Consider the following 15,052-nt stretch of genomic DNA (forward strand, 5'->3'; position numbering starts at 1 on the left):
TATGATTTAAAAAAAGTCCTTCAGTACTTTTCTACTAAGAAAATTCTGTGATACTATGGCTTAAAAGCACATCCTGTGCTACTTTTATATTGCAGAAGTTGAAAAAGGCTGTTCGCATCTGTAAGTTACGATTAAAAAAAGTTATTATTATGATTATTATTATTTAGAAATACGGTCTTACTTGGCTGGGCATGGTGGCTCACGCCTGTAATCCTGGCACTTTGGGAGGCCGAGGCGGGTGGGTCGCCTGAGGTCAGGAGTTTGAGACCAGCCCGGCCAACGTGGTGCCAAAATGCAAAAAAAAATTAGCTGGGTGTGGTGGCGGGCACCTGTAATCTCAGCTACTCGGGAGGCTGAGGCAGGAGAATTGCTTGAACCCCGGAGGCGGAGGTTGCAGTGAACTGAGATTGCGCCACTGTACTCCAGCCTGGGTGACAAGAGTGAAACTCTGTCTCCAAGAAAAAAAAAGAAAAGAAAAGAAAAAAAAAAGGGAAACAGGGAAAAAAAAGGAAAAAAAAGAAAGAAAACAAAAAGAAAGAAACAGGGTCTTACTCTGTCGCCAGGCTGGAGTGCAGTGGCGCAATCATAGCTCACTGCAGTCTTGAACTCCTGACCTCAAGCGCTCCTCCCACCTCAGCCTCCTGAGTAGCTTCACTGTAAGTGCACATCATCACACCTGGTTAATTTTTTAATTTTTTGTAGAGAGAGGTCCCATTGTGTTGCCCAGGCTGGTTTCAAAACTCCTGGCGTCAAGCAATCCTCCTGCCTTTGCCTCTCAAAGTGCTGGAGTTACAGGCATGAGCCACTGCACCCAGCCTATAAACTCTCATTTCAAAATAATAATATTGAAGATGATGATAATAATTATCATCATTGTTATTTTGCCTCAAAAGCAAATGATTCTAGAAGAATTGATTGACTAACTACCCTAATTAACCTAGATTAAAAATTAATATCCAGGTGAAATTTAAATTTTAGGCCAACAATTTTTCCTTGTGAGTTCAAAAGTTTTTTAAAATACAAAGCTTTCAACTTTCTTGAGAAAGTTATGCTCCTGAGATAAAAATTAAGTAATAATATAGTTTCTAGAAATTCCTTTTAGTAATAAGGGAAAGCACTCAGGTGTAACAATAGCTTCTTCAAGAAGATAAATTTTGGTGTCAGACTTGGGTTCTGTCCTCAACTTTACTGTTTACTATGTGAGCCTGGGCAATTGCCTTGATCTCTCTAAGCCTCCACTTCTGGATTTGAAACAGGGATAACAGAACTCAATGCAGACGTAAGGATCAAATTAGATAATAGATGTAAGTGTCCAGCACAGTGACCAGGACAGGATAAACATTCTACAAATGGAACTATCATCACTGATAGGATTTTTCCTCCAGGATTTTAATTTATTAAATAGTTACCTTATTGACAGGAATCATGTTTTTGACATTGTGGTAGAAGCCAAAATAAACCATGTTGAAAACTCCATGTCGTCCCAAAGTTGCAGTTAATCCTTTGTTGAGGCCCTGGAGTCCCCAGCCTTCCTTCTTAATGATTTGTCTTGCATAACCCATAGTGGATGGTTGCTGCAGAAGAGAGAAGCAAAGCCAGAATGATCATCTTTGGGACTGTGGAATACAGTAAATTACCGTATTAACTTCCCTTCAAGCCAGTATTATTAGGGACTTTTTTCCCCCCAGATATGAATAATCATGCCTAGATCTGTGTTTTTTAAAATAAGCAAACCCAAGAAGCAAACAAAATTGCATGCATAAAAACGGGCTTTATAGAAAAGATTGTTGGCAAAGAACAAACCATTTTGATAGGATTAGGGAAACTGATGTTATATAATAACTATCATCACTTTCAACATGTAAGTAATTAGATCCAATTCTGGATTATTCACACTAATGAAGGAGATTAACCATATAGATAGTTTGGTAATCCATAACTATACATTATCCAAAAGGAATTTATATTTGGCTCCTGAGTCCAGTGTATTTACTTTTCTAATTATGTTTTTCTAAAGCTAATGTTACAGTCTTGATTCAATTGCTTCAATGGTTGAAGCTGGCACTATGTTATAAATTGGCCATAAATAAATAGCTGTTGATTGTACACATCCTCAAGCAGATATGCAATCAGTGTGTGTATCACTGCTGTGATAAATTATACATAAATGGTGTTGGGAGTACTCGGTTACCACCTTGAAATTAATCCTTTGCAGTCCCCTGATTGATTACCCAAGGCTGAAATGTCCTGACTGCTAGAATCCAGTCTGGCTGAAGAGCTCACTGCTGTTTACCCTGAGATTTACAATTCATTACAATACAATTACAATTCACATGGGTTTTAAAAAAATGTATGAGTGGTTGTTTCTTTTTTGAAGGTACTGTACAAAAGATATCTCTCTCATATTTTCACTGAATAGTTAACAGGGGAAACTGTTCAGTGTTTTGTTTTTTTTTTCCACCCATGAGGCACACACTGACATGACATTTGTTTGATATTTCGCTAAAGCAGGTTGTTAGGGTGGTTGTGGCAGTCTGGCACACTTTCAGACTAAAAGTATTTTCTTATCATGTGCAATTAAGGCTACATCAGCAAAATAGAATAGAACAAATCCCATCAAGGCTTTTCTTCCAATCTGCATTTATAATACCTATGTAATTAATGTGAAACATTTAAATGAGCTTGTTTATATAGTAAATCCTATAGTTTTTGCTGATAAATGTTTTGAAGACTCTAGCTACAATTCTACACTCGACTTCATCCATTAAATTAAGGGAACTAATTACAGTCAATTACAATAAGCTTAAGAAAACCCTTCTTTGTAATATGAAAAAACCATATTAGAATACATCTTAAAACAATAAGACATATCATACAGGAAAACCAAAAAATTTTCTGAAGGTTAAAGTTTACTTTCTGTTTGACAACATGAGATTTTTTTGTGTTTCGGCACATTGACTTTCACCCCCAAATCATTATTTTTTGGTTTTCAAAAGAGATAGGACAAGCTGAGCAGAAACTCATTTTTGTTGGAAAGACCCTGGAAGTGCTGAGTAAACTGCCCAAGTACTGCTATCTTGCTTCAAGGAAGGCAGTCTAGGGGTGGGGGAAGGAGAGGACAGCTTTCCTGGGGGTGGGAGCAACAGGACAGAGGTGAGGCTGCCTAACCCAGGTTCTCCCTGCACCCAGCCTAAACCTTTTCTCCATCCTCACTCCTCTGAGGTCTTGAGGGCCTGAGGGAGGAGGAGCTCCAAGGCCATCTAAGTTTTAGAGCAGCAGAGAAACCAATGGCTCTAAAATAAAGTGCAAATAACAATGGCTTTCCCTAAAAACATGGGTATAGAGATGTTTCTATTGTTTAAAAATCTTAGTTTGCTAAGTCATTAGAATTAGGATGACTAAACTAAGGATTAATTTGGATAGCATCTTTCTCATCATCTTGAAAAGAGAAGATTTCTTCTAGATCTTGGTGAGAGCTGACAGATATTCAAGTGGCATTTGCTAATTGTCTGTTTCCTGATTTTCACTGGCTTGGGTGCTGTGTGTGTATAAGCAAATGTAATGCATCATTTTAAACTCAAGTGCTTTGTTGAGTTCAAACTCTAGTTGTCAGTAATTAATTGGAGAGTAGCATAGTAACTGGAAATAGGAGCTCAGAGCTAGACAGTTCCAAGTTTGAGTCTCAGCAATACCACTTGCTACTTTGGCAAGTATTTTATCCTCTCCGATTAATTCTCACTTTATTAATTTCTAAATAAGGATAATGATAGAATCTTCCTGAGGTCGGTGGCTTCTGCAGTGGCTCAAACCTGTAATCTCAGCATTTTGGGAGGCGGAGGCAGGAGGAGTGCTTGAGCCCAGGAGTTCAAGACCAGCCTGAGCAACATAGTAAGACCCCAGTCTCTATAAAAATTTAAAAAATTAGCCAGGCGCTGTGGCAAGCCTGTGATCCCAGTTACTCAGGAGGCTGACGCAGGAGGATCACTTGAGGCCTGGAAGGTGAGGCTGCAGTGAACTGTTATCCCGTCACTGCATAGTGACAGGCTCCAGCCTGGATGACAGAGTGAAAGCAAGACCCTATCTCAAAAAAAAAAAAAAAAGAAAAAAAAATCTTCCTCACAGGATTGTTGAGATTGTTGAAAGAAGTCAATGAACTTAGCCCAACGTAAGCAACTTAGTCCATTCTAAGCATTCACAATACATTTAGGTGTTAACGATAATGGCAATTATGCTGACAATCATAAAAATAGTTATAACAATAAAATGACAGGTGATTTCTTTGTTAGTTGAAGGCAGTGGCAACCAAAAGGTGGAATCTGATTTGAGGGACAGAAAGCTTCTTTTTTTTCTTCATTCCTTCTGGCTGTCTTTTCCTTTTCCCAGAGTCCCAGACCTTTGTGATAAAGTCCACCAGAAATGCATGCAGAATGCAAGATAACAGGTCTGCTTCCTCTGAGACCCAACCAAATTCAATGCTTGGGGTAGAGATCTTGTTCCAGGTGTAGTGCCTCACCCAGGAGCTTTCCTCTCTGGAGCAGTAAATCCTATAAATTGGCCTCTTCCTTATCCCTCAAAGTGAGTACCCTGGCTAAGATCTCTGCATATGGCAAGTCTGTGGGCTGTAGAAGTAAGGCCATATGGGAAGAAAGGCTGGCAATGGAAAAGCACATGAATTGGGCTTCCCCCTCTGCAGGGCTTTCCAGCCTAGAGAACGCATTCGTATATGTGATCAGGTAGCTGGAACACAGGAAGTGCTCAACACCTTTAGCCATTATCATACGTGCTCAGTACTTTATGGTATCATTTAATCCTCTCAATAACTGTGTGAGATATGTCTTATCATGACCCCTATTTGGCAGATAAGGAAACTAAGACTTAGAAGTTAAGTGACTCACCCAAGATTACAGAGTAAGTGGTAACAACAGAGTTCCAACTGAAGTTCCTTGGACTCCAAATCTGTACTTTTACACTCTTGGTGGTTCTGCCATCCTAACATATCTGATTGCTTCTCTCAGCAACCTTGTAAGGTGGGCAGCTGGGATATCTCATTTTTCAGGTGAGGAAACCAAAGATTGTTAAGCAACATGCCTAAGATAAAATGCTGCTGATAAATGGCTTAAGCAGAATTCTGCATCTAATCCAATGTTGTTCTTTACACACTCATTCTTATTGTACATAGGTAATAAGAGTTTCAGAGTTTGACAGTCCAACTGATACAAGTAACAGATGCATAATAGTACAGATATATTTTTCTGGCAAATGGAGGCCTTGGGATAAAGAAAACCAGAACTCAATTGCCTATAAAAGTAAGAAGTAATAGTATGATAGTGTGTTTTCTTTCTTCATTCAGGGACATTGTTTCACACATATGTAAGCAAATATTTAATTAGAAAGGCAAAACATGACTTCCACTAGGATGCTTAAATAGGAAAATATAGAATCATTTTGACTAGATCTCTGTAAACACATGGAATTTTACTAAACTTATTTGATTATGGGGCTTCCATTTAAAAACAAAATGGTAACTGATTAGCATAATCAGCCAAATGATTCCAATACTATCTAACCCAGCAGGTCACCCACTAGCTCAGTTTCCTTTTATGATTTAGATTCACTCCAATTTTCATATTTAGTTACCAATTGTGGGCCAAATTGCACTCTAACTTTCCTGGTTGTACCTTCATTGACTGCACCCAATCTGAAAAGCATGGAAGAATAAGTGGATTGCGATGAGACTTAACAAATATTTTTTGCTTTAATTTTTACATGAAGAGATATGCTGATAATTTTTATATTTACCTATGAGAGTATTCTATAGTGGTTATGGAAAATGGAATCAAATTTCTGTTTAAAAAGTTATTAAAAGGTTTAATTAAAAAAGCAGATCCTTGGCTGGGCACAGTGGCTCATGCCTGTAATCCCAGCACTTTGGGAGGCCGAGGAGTGTGGATCACGAGGTCAGGAGTGTGAGACGAGCTGGCCAATATGGTGAAACCCTGTCTCTACTAATAATACAAAAAGTAGCTGGGCATGGTGACGCGGGCCTGTAGTCCCAGCTACTTGGGAGGCTTAGGCAGAAGAATCCCTTGAACCCGGGAGGTGGAGGTTGCAGTGAGCAGAGATCATGCCACTGCACTCCAGCCTGGGAGACAGAGTGAGACTCTGTCTCAAAAATAATAAATAAATAAATAAATAAGCAGATCCTAAGTGAAACAAGCCAAACACTGAAAGAAAAATATCATATGATCACTTATATGTAGAATCCAAAACAAAAAAGGCCAAATACACACGTAGATAGAATAAAACAGTGGTTACCAGGGGTGATGCGAGGAGTGGGGAGAGGTGGGGAGATGCAGGTGGAAGGGTGCAAAGCGTCAGCAGGATGAACAAGCCTAGAGATCTAATGTCCAACATGAGGACTAGAGTTAATAAAATCGTGTTGTACTGGTTTAGGGATTTTTGTTAAATAAGTAAATTTTAGCTGCTCTTGCCACACACAAAAATAGTCACTATGTGAGATGATACATATGTTAATCTGCTTTTCTATAGGAACCATTTTACTATCTATCTGTATCCTGTAACATCATGTTGTAAACCTCAAATATATCTAATAAAATATATTTTAAAATACAAAAAATGTTAAAAAGAGAGAGAGAAGATCCTTGGGGTAAATGAAGCTCCCAGGCACCACTCTGGGGCACTGAATCCTTACTTACTGAGAGCCCGGTACTACCAATGAATCACTGAGATGACCTGTGGCAGCCCGAACTATTTTTACTGGAGTTTTTCCATCTCACTGCTGACCATACCTGGCTCTGATTAGCTCATGAGATCACAGGCAGGATTTTAGGCAGCAGGCATTGTTCCCTGGGTAAATACCAGTCAGAGTACGGCCAGTGGGTACAGGCTTGGGTGTGTCAGTGGATTTCCTCCATCTCTAAGGCCAAAGAAGAGTTCTAGGCACAGCATGTCAAAAGAAAGCACGCTCCACATGCATTCCTATGGAAAGGTGAACGGGTTGCATTTGAAAGCCAATGGAATACGGGTGTTGCACCGGATTTCATCACATGGCTGGAGAGCAAACCGGATGAGACTACACAATGGACTGAGTGTCCATATCTGGGCCTTCAGAAAAACACTGCTTTGTTTAAAAAGAGGGGACCCAGTTGCTCCACCAAGGTAGGAAAATATGCTTGTTCTTCAGGAAATGAAGATCATCCATACTTTTCATTACTCAAATGAGGTCTTGAAGCATTTTCATATATTTGAAAAATTTAAAAATCAAAGAAAAACCTTCCTTTTATTTGAGAACAAAATGTAAGTGAAAGGAGAAGAATCAGGCTTAAAAAGTCCACATTTATAGTTCTTTTAGCTTAGATATTTCACAAATTCATCATTACAGTTTGTTTTAATAGGGCATGATTATGAACAAAAAAGATACCCAGATATAATTAGAGTCTATCCAGAGTGTATGTTGGATGAACGGGTCTATTTGCAAACAACCGGTGAGTGGAGAAGAATTTGCTGTCAAAAACCCCTCCCAGATACCGAACCTCAAAGCTATGTCAATATCAAATTGCTATTCAATAGCCAGCCCTGGAGGAGCACGGACCCTGCAGGTGATGAGACGCTGATGCTGTGCTTTGCCCCTGCACCAATGGCAGAGCTGGGAGGAAGGAAGGTGACAGTGCTGTGGCCACATGGGTCATGACTCATGAAAGACTGGCAACAAAGAGGAGGCGTTGCTTCTTCATGGTCTCATAAACACTTTCTTTTGCTTTTCCCTTGAGCTTCTTAATTATCCAGATTTCTTTATCCCAATGAAAACAGTGTGGTTGACTAGAAAGAGACATCTATGTTAATGTTCAGTTTCTTAGGGCTAACTTTTTGGGCTTTATTTTCTCTACCCTATAAAATGTGGATAAAGCCACCAACCTTATAGAGAGGATTTGAAATATCAACTGAGTGTGAGCATCAGGAAAAATGGAAGGGTTCACAGTGGCAACCAGTGGGATAGGGTTAAAGGGAGATGTTGGCAAAAATCAACTCATTTTTCTTTATATAGCTCTGTCTTACTTGATTTGTTAAAAAAGTATTATGTTAATAATTTACAAAATTATATAAATATTTTAAAAAATCAAATAAAGGGAAGAACTCACGTAAGGCAACTTGCAGAGTGTCTGATATATAGTAGATATTCTGTAAATGGTAGCTATTATCATTACTTCAAAGTCTTGATTCTGAAAACAAAAATCTAGGGTTCCTGGCACAGTTGAATGGAAGACAAGTCTATTTTCTGTAAATGATAATAGAGAGACCACTTGGCTGCTGCTTTAGATATTATTGAAAGATAACTATAGGAATGGATTCATATGCATAATTTTCTTCTCTGCCCACAGGAATCATACACTGGAAAGAAATAATTTCTGTGCTGAATTGTTGCCAGGCAGTGTTTTACACAGTAATGCAGGAAAAATTTGAACTTAACCCAATACATCATCATGAATGTTGACATGCCCTTGAAGCTGGCTTCTCCCACTATCATCTGTAAACAGAGCCACACGCTCACTCTCTGTACAACTCAACTTCTCTCTCTCTCAAAAGAGATGATCACAAAATACAGCCCTTCAATTTACTTTATCAACATAAAGTTGACTCTACGTAATATAATAAGTTTAAACATTTGTTGATTTTCTATGGAGAACATACTAAACTTTGTGATATCATACATGACGTAATTGGTCTCTGTTAGATTGTTAAATTCCCAGGATAAAGTGTGTAGAACTATGTTTATTGGTGTTATCTCAAACTAGAACCAAACTCTGAGCTAATTTTTAAAAAAATCCCTATCTTTAAAGATTTTCCCATCAGTTATACATTTGCTATCTGTTCGTTGATCCTTAAAATTATAATCAGAGCAAGATAGAACACTAATTATTTCTTTTTTGGGCTGAACATCTTTAAAGACTAAATGGAGGTAAAACAGGCTTTTACAATTTCCTATAAGTTTAGGTTCATATTTAGGGTGAGAATGATTATGTTCATATGTAATGTAGATAAAAAAATGACAGAGTAGAAGGAAAACCTGTGCCCCGGCCCCACGTGAGAGGCAAATCCTATAGACCTCAAGGGAAGGAAAACATAACCCGTTAGCCAAATAATAACTTTGAAGTAGATTTCAAAGTGGAGAGGAAAACTGGGAAACAATTCATACAAGATTTTGCTTCTGGGGAGAATTTCACATTTTCCAGGCTAGCAGAGAGCACGCCAGCCAAACACCACTTGCCTTAGCACAACTGATAGGGGACTTCTAGTTCTTTTTTTTGTTTGTTTGTTTTTTTATTTTTATTTTTATTATTATACTTTAGGTTTTAGGGTACATGTGCACAATGTGCAGGTTTGTTACATATGTATCCATGTGCCATGTTGATTTCCTGCACCCATTAACTCGTCATTTAGCATTAGGTATATCTCCTAATGCTGTCCCTCCCACCTCCCCCAACCCCACAACAGTCCCCGGAGTGTGATGTTCCCCTTCCTGTGTCCATGAGTTCTCATTGTTCAATTCCCACCTATGAGTGAGAACATGCGGTGTTTGGTTTTTTGTCCTTGCGATAGTTTACTGAGAATGATGTTTTCCAGTTTCATCCATGTCCCTACAAAGGACATGAACTCATCATTTTTTATGGCTGCATACTATTCCATGGTGTATATGTGCCACATTTTCTTAATCCAGTCTATTGTTGTTGGACATTTGGGTTGGTTCCAAGTCTTTGCTATTGTGAATAGTGCCGCAATAAACATACATGTGCATGTGTCTTTATAGCCCCATGATTTATAGTCCTTTGGGTATATACCCAGTAATGGGATGGCTGGGTCAAATGGTATTTCTAGTTCTAGATCCCTGAGGAATCGCCACACTGACTTCCACAATGGTTGAACTAGTTTACAGTCCCACCAACAGTGTAAAAGTGTTCCTATTTCTCCACATCCTCTCCTGCACCTGTTGTTTCTTGATTTTTTAATGATGGCCATTCTAATTGGTGTGAGATGGTATCTCACTGTGGTTTTGATTTGCATTTCTCTGATGGCCAGTGATGATGAGCATTTCTTCATGTGTTTTTTGACTGCATAAATGTCTTCTTTTGAGACGTGTCTGTTTATGTCCTTTGCCCACTTTTTGATGGGGTTGTTTGTTATTTTCTTGTAAATTTGTTTGAGTTCATTGTAGATTTTGGATATTAGCCCTTTGTCAGATGAGTAGGTTGCAAAAATTTTCTCCCATTCTGTAGGTTGCCTGTTCACTCTGATGGTAGTTTCTTTTGCTGTGCAGAAGCCCTTTAGTTTAATGAGATCCCATTTGTCAATTTTGGCTTTTGTTGCCATTGCTTTTGGTGTTTTAGACATGAAGTCCTTGCCCACGCCTATGTCCTGAATGGTATTGCCTAGGCTTTCTTGTAGGATTTTAATGGTTTTAGGTCTAACATTTAAGTCTTTAATCCATCTTGAATTAATTTTTGCATAAGGTGTAAGGAAGGGATCCAGTTTCAGCTTTCTACATATGGCTAGCCAGTTTTCCCAGCACCATTTATTAAATAGGGAATCCTTTCCCCATTTCTTGTTTTTGTCAGGTTTGTCAAAGATCAGATAGTTGTAGATATGCGGCATTATTTCTGAGGGCTCTGTTCTGTTCCATTGATCTATGTCTCTGTTGTGGTACCAGTACCATGCTGTTTTGGTTACTGTAGCCTTGTAGTATAGTTTGAAGTCAGGTAGCGTGATGCCTCCAGCTTTGTTCTTTTGGCTCAGGATTGACTTGGCGATGCAGGCTCTTTTTTGGTTCCATATGAACTTGAAAGTAGTTTTCTCCAATTCTGTGAAGAAAGTCATTGGTAGCTTGATGGGGATGGCATTGAATCTATAAATTACCTTGGGCAGTATGGCCATTTTCACGATATTGATTCTTCCAACCCATGAGCATGGAATGTTCTTCCATTTGTTTGTATCCTCTTTTATTTCATTGAGCAGTGGTTTGTAGTTAGTTCTCCTTGAAGAGGTCCTTCACATCCCTTGTAAGTTGGATTCCTAGGTATTTGATTCTCTTTGAAGCAGTTGTGAATGGGAGTTCACTCATGATTTGGCTCTCTGTTTGTCTGTGATTGGTGTACACGAATGCTTGTGATTTTTGTACATTGATTTTGTATCCTGAGACTTTGCTGAAGTTGCTAATCAGCTTAAGGAGATTTTGGGCTGAGACAATGGGGTTTTCTAGATATACAATCATGTCATCTGCAAATAGGGACAATTTGACTTCCTCTTTTCCTAATTGAATACCCTTTATTTCCTTCTCCTGCCTGATTGCTCTGGTCAGAACTTCCAGCACTATGTTGAATAGGAGCAGTGAGAGAGGGCATCCCTGTCTTGTGCCAGTTTTCAGAGGGAATGCTTCCAGTTTTTGCCCATTCAGTATGATATTGGCTGTGGGTTTGTCATAGATAGCTCTTATTATTTTGAGATACGTCCCATCAATACCTAATTTATTGAGAGTTTTTAGCATGAAGGGTTGTTGAATTTTGTCAAAGGCCTTTTCTGCATCTATTGAGATAATCATGTGGTTTCTGTCTTTGGTTCTGTTTATATGCTGGATTACATTTATTGATTTGCGTATGTTGAACCAGCCTTGCATCCCAGGGATGAAGCCCACTTGATTATGGTGGATAAGCTTTTTGATGTGCTGCTGGATTCGGTTTGCCAGTATTTTATTGAGGATTTTTGCATCAATGTTCATCAAGGATATTGGTCTGAAATTCTCTTTTTTGGTTATGTCTCTGCCAGGCTTTGGTATCAGGACGATGCTGGCTTCATCTAGTTCTTATAAATATACAGATAAAAACCAATGCACCCAGTTTGGGGAGGTCCTGTAAGGACAGCAAGCTACAAAGTCACATTGGCAAGACTGGGGGTGCAAACCATCTCCAACAGGGAAATCCTTTGGCAAGCTTAGTCCCAAGCCAAAGAGACAACAGATCAGAACAACTCTTTGCCTGGGTTTAGTTTGAAGGATGGGGGGAAATTTGGGTCTATCCCAATTTTATCCACACATGTTTTTACACCCAGTGAACCAAACCAGAGCACGACAAAGCTATGATTACTTTGCTCCCCACAGAAGGTCAAGCATATTTAAATTACAGACTGGTTTTCTTTATTCACTGTGAAGTTTAAGATACTGGCCAAGACTCTGGTATTAGAATTGGAGGAAGTGTGGCAAGGATTATAGTCTTTGACTAATACGGTGGTAATTTAAGAAGTGTAGGCAAGGCAAGCACACCTATTAAAATATTTTATACATAAGTCGGAAGTATATGAGGGCAGTGTCAGGAACTAAATTCACCACATTTTAAATTCACATTTTTAAAAAACAGTTTATGGCTAAACTGGGTGGGAGGCATATTTCGTGGGTAACATACTTCTGACTGGGTAGAGGATCAGAGAGGAGAGCCCAGGGCAGCTGGAGCGTGCACAGTACCTGTCATTCTTGATGGGAACTCCACTTGCAGCTCCAGGACTCCAGTTCCTATTATTTGGCTGCCATGAACGTAACAAAAGGAACTTCAGCTCTATGCCAGCGCTGCACTTGCATCCCGGCTACAGGGGCCCTTGCTCTGGACCCTGTGCTTCAGAGGGCACCATTCTGGCCCTCTGCCAGCCAGGCCCACCCCACATGGCCAAAGGGACATCCACCCACAGCCCACACCTTCTTCTAGACCATGCTCTCTGCAACTGGAACTGTAGCAGTTCCTTTGTTCCATCGCTATCTCTCCCCTTACCCAGAAGACTTTCGGTATTATATTAAGTATCATATTGGCTACTGTTGTCCTCGGCTGTCCTCTGCTGCAGTGCCCCTCTCAGCTGCAGCAACTTCTTGCTGGAAGTTGTTTGGAAATTTCATGTCTAAAAGACCCCACAGACTCACCACTTTAGGCTGAAGAAATAGGAAAATCCAAAATATGCTGTGTAGGACACCATGGTGGTTTATGTCCAAGACATTAGGGTAGACAGGTTGAACAGCAGACATGTTGCCTGAGAAATTCTCCCAATTGGCAGGACAAGAGCTACCTATCTGTAAAATAAGCATCTACGGGGTACCTGCTCTGCTTTTCTTAAAGGTGTTGTCAAGCCAGTTGGCCATTCTGCATGTGGCCCATCCATTTGGTGTTCCACCACAACTAGGAGCTGACTGAAAAGGCTGAAAATGAGCTTAGTTCATAACCTTCCATGTGAAGTGATTAAGAAGGCTTAATTGAGAATTCATGTTAACTTTATACAGCTATTCCAGAGGAAGGAATCTCTTGATTGTGGTAGAATTCATCCCAAAGTGGCCTCAAATGTTTTTAGTTTCATCTCTAACTTCTGCTGCTAAGTGCTAGTTATTTACAGTAAACAGATATCCAGCTACTGCTATTTATGATAATGGGCCCTTATCTGAGTTTAAAGACCTTATCAACAGGCACTGTAAGCAGGCTGCCAGTCCATAAGCCTTGATAAGGAATTCAGGCTGAACGGATGGCAGTAGCATCTGATAATGACCTAAGGCACACTGAGGGAGAAGACCCTTGCTCAGTGAGCTGTGTTGGTGCCCACAACTGGAGTCAGCTGTGACTGCTCAATATTTATTGGGGCAATACCTCAAAATAAATCTGTCTCTGCTTAAACTTACGGATTTGTAAGATCACCTTGCATCTAGAAATAGTTACCATAGGTTGAATGCCTACAATTTGCCAGGCTCTGTGTTAAGATCTTTGCATATATTAACACATTAAAATTCTCATAACAATCATGTTGTAATAATAATGACTAAAATTTACTGAACCATCACTGCATGCCAGGCCATACTGACAGCTTTATATAGTCTCATTTAACACTCATTTGACTGTTTGACATGACTATTATTACTATTATTTTTTCCTAACAAATGAGGAAACTGGGCTAGGGTCAGGGTAGGAAATGTGAGGCTGTCACATAGTCAATAACTGAGATCTCCCTCCATGTCTTGTGCTTCCAACCACTACACAGATGGCTTGCTGTAAGGAGATGGACTGATCACTACCGTTTTACCAGTGAGGGAACTGCAGGTACACTATTCAAGGCCACACTGTTGGATAATGGTAAAAAGTGTAATGAGAACTTCAGTGTGTCTCTCCCCACAAGATTGCTCTTCCTGTTCTACACAGCTCTGATTGTATATGCTCTTCAGTAATTGGCAAACAAAGTTTAAACTCTGTTAGAAATTACAGAGTAGGAAAAAATATGGGTTCTGCTCCTATAAATGAAATCATGGCACCTAAATTATGCAAGGTTGAGCTCCAAGATGGGCCAGCAAGTCATTCCCACCTAATCAGCTGAGAAGGTCTTCCCTGAAGGCAGGGCTTGATCTTGGCAGGCCATTAGAAGCATTTCTTTTGGATAACATACTTTTCTTTAAACTGTTCTATATTTTCTAAATTTTCTACGATGAGCATGCATTACTTTTGAAAGTAAATGTTCACAGACAAAACATGAATGCATTCTCATGTTAAAACATTCAACATCACAAAGCCCTTCTCTTAAACTCTCACCTTCTCCTCCTCTATTCCAATCTCCTCTCCAGAGGTATGAATTTTAGTATGAATTCCTGTAGACCTGAACTACCCTATATGAAAGTTACTACCCACATGTTGGAAGTTACTACCCATGTGGCCGTTGAGCACCTGAAATGTCCTAGTTGAGATGTGCTGTTAGCATAAAATATACACCAGATTTTAAAATTTAGTATAAAAGAAGAATGCAAATATCTCATATAATTTTTATATCAATTACACATTGAAATGAGAAATTATAGAGACAGTAAAAAGATCAGTGGTTGCCAGGGATTAAGTGGGGTGGGGAGGGATGAATAGGCAGAACACAGAGGATTTTCAGGGCAGTGAAATTACTCTGTATGATACTATAATGGTGAATATATGTCATTATACATTTGTTCAAACTCATAGAAGGTACAGCACCAAGAGTGAGC

General features: G+C 39.4%; 1 protein-coding gene across 2 annotated transcripts in view; it reads right to left on the reverse strand.

Moving 5' to 3' along the window:
- Positions 1–15,052, reverse strand: part of SLC25A21 (solute carrier family 25 member 21) — a 523,509-nt gene that overhangs the window by 39,134 nt on the left and 469,323 nt on the right. For both annotated transcript variants that reach the window (XM_032180289.2, XM_032180288.2), the window contains exon 7: positions 1,410–1,574. In XM_032180289.2, coding sequence (XP_032036180.1) covers positions 1,410–1,574 — 165 coding nt within the window. The remainder of the gene's footprint in view (positions 1–1,409; positions 1,575–15,052) is intronic.

Source organism: Hylobates moloch, unplaced genomic scaffold (assembly GCF_009828535.3).
Source record: "Hylobates moloch isolate HMO894 unplaced genomic scaffold, HMol_V3 SCAFFOLD_16, whole genome shotgun sequence".
Lineage (NCBI taxonomy): Eukaryota > Metazoa > Chordata > Mammalia > Primates > Hylobatidae > Hylobates > Hylobates moloch.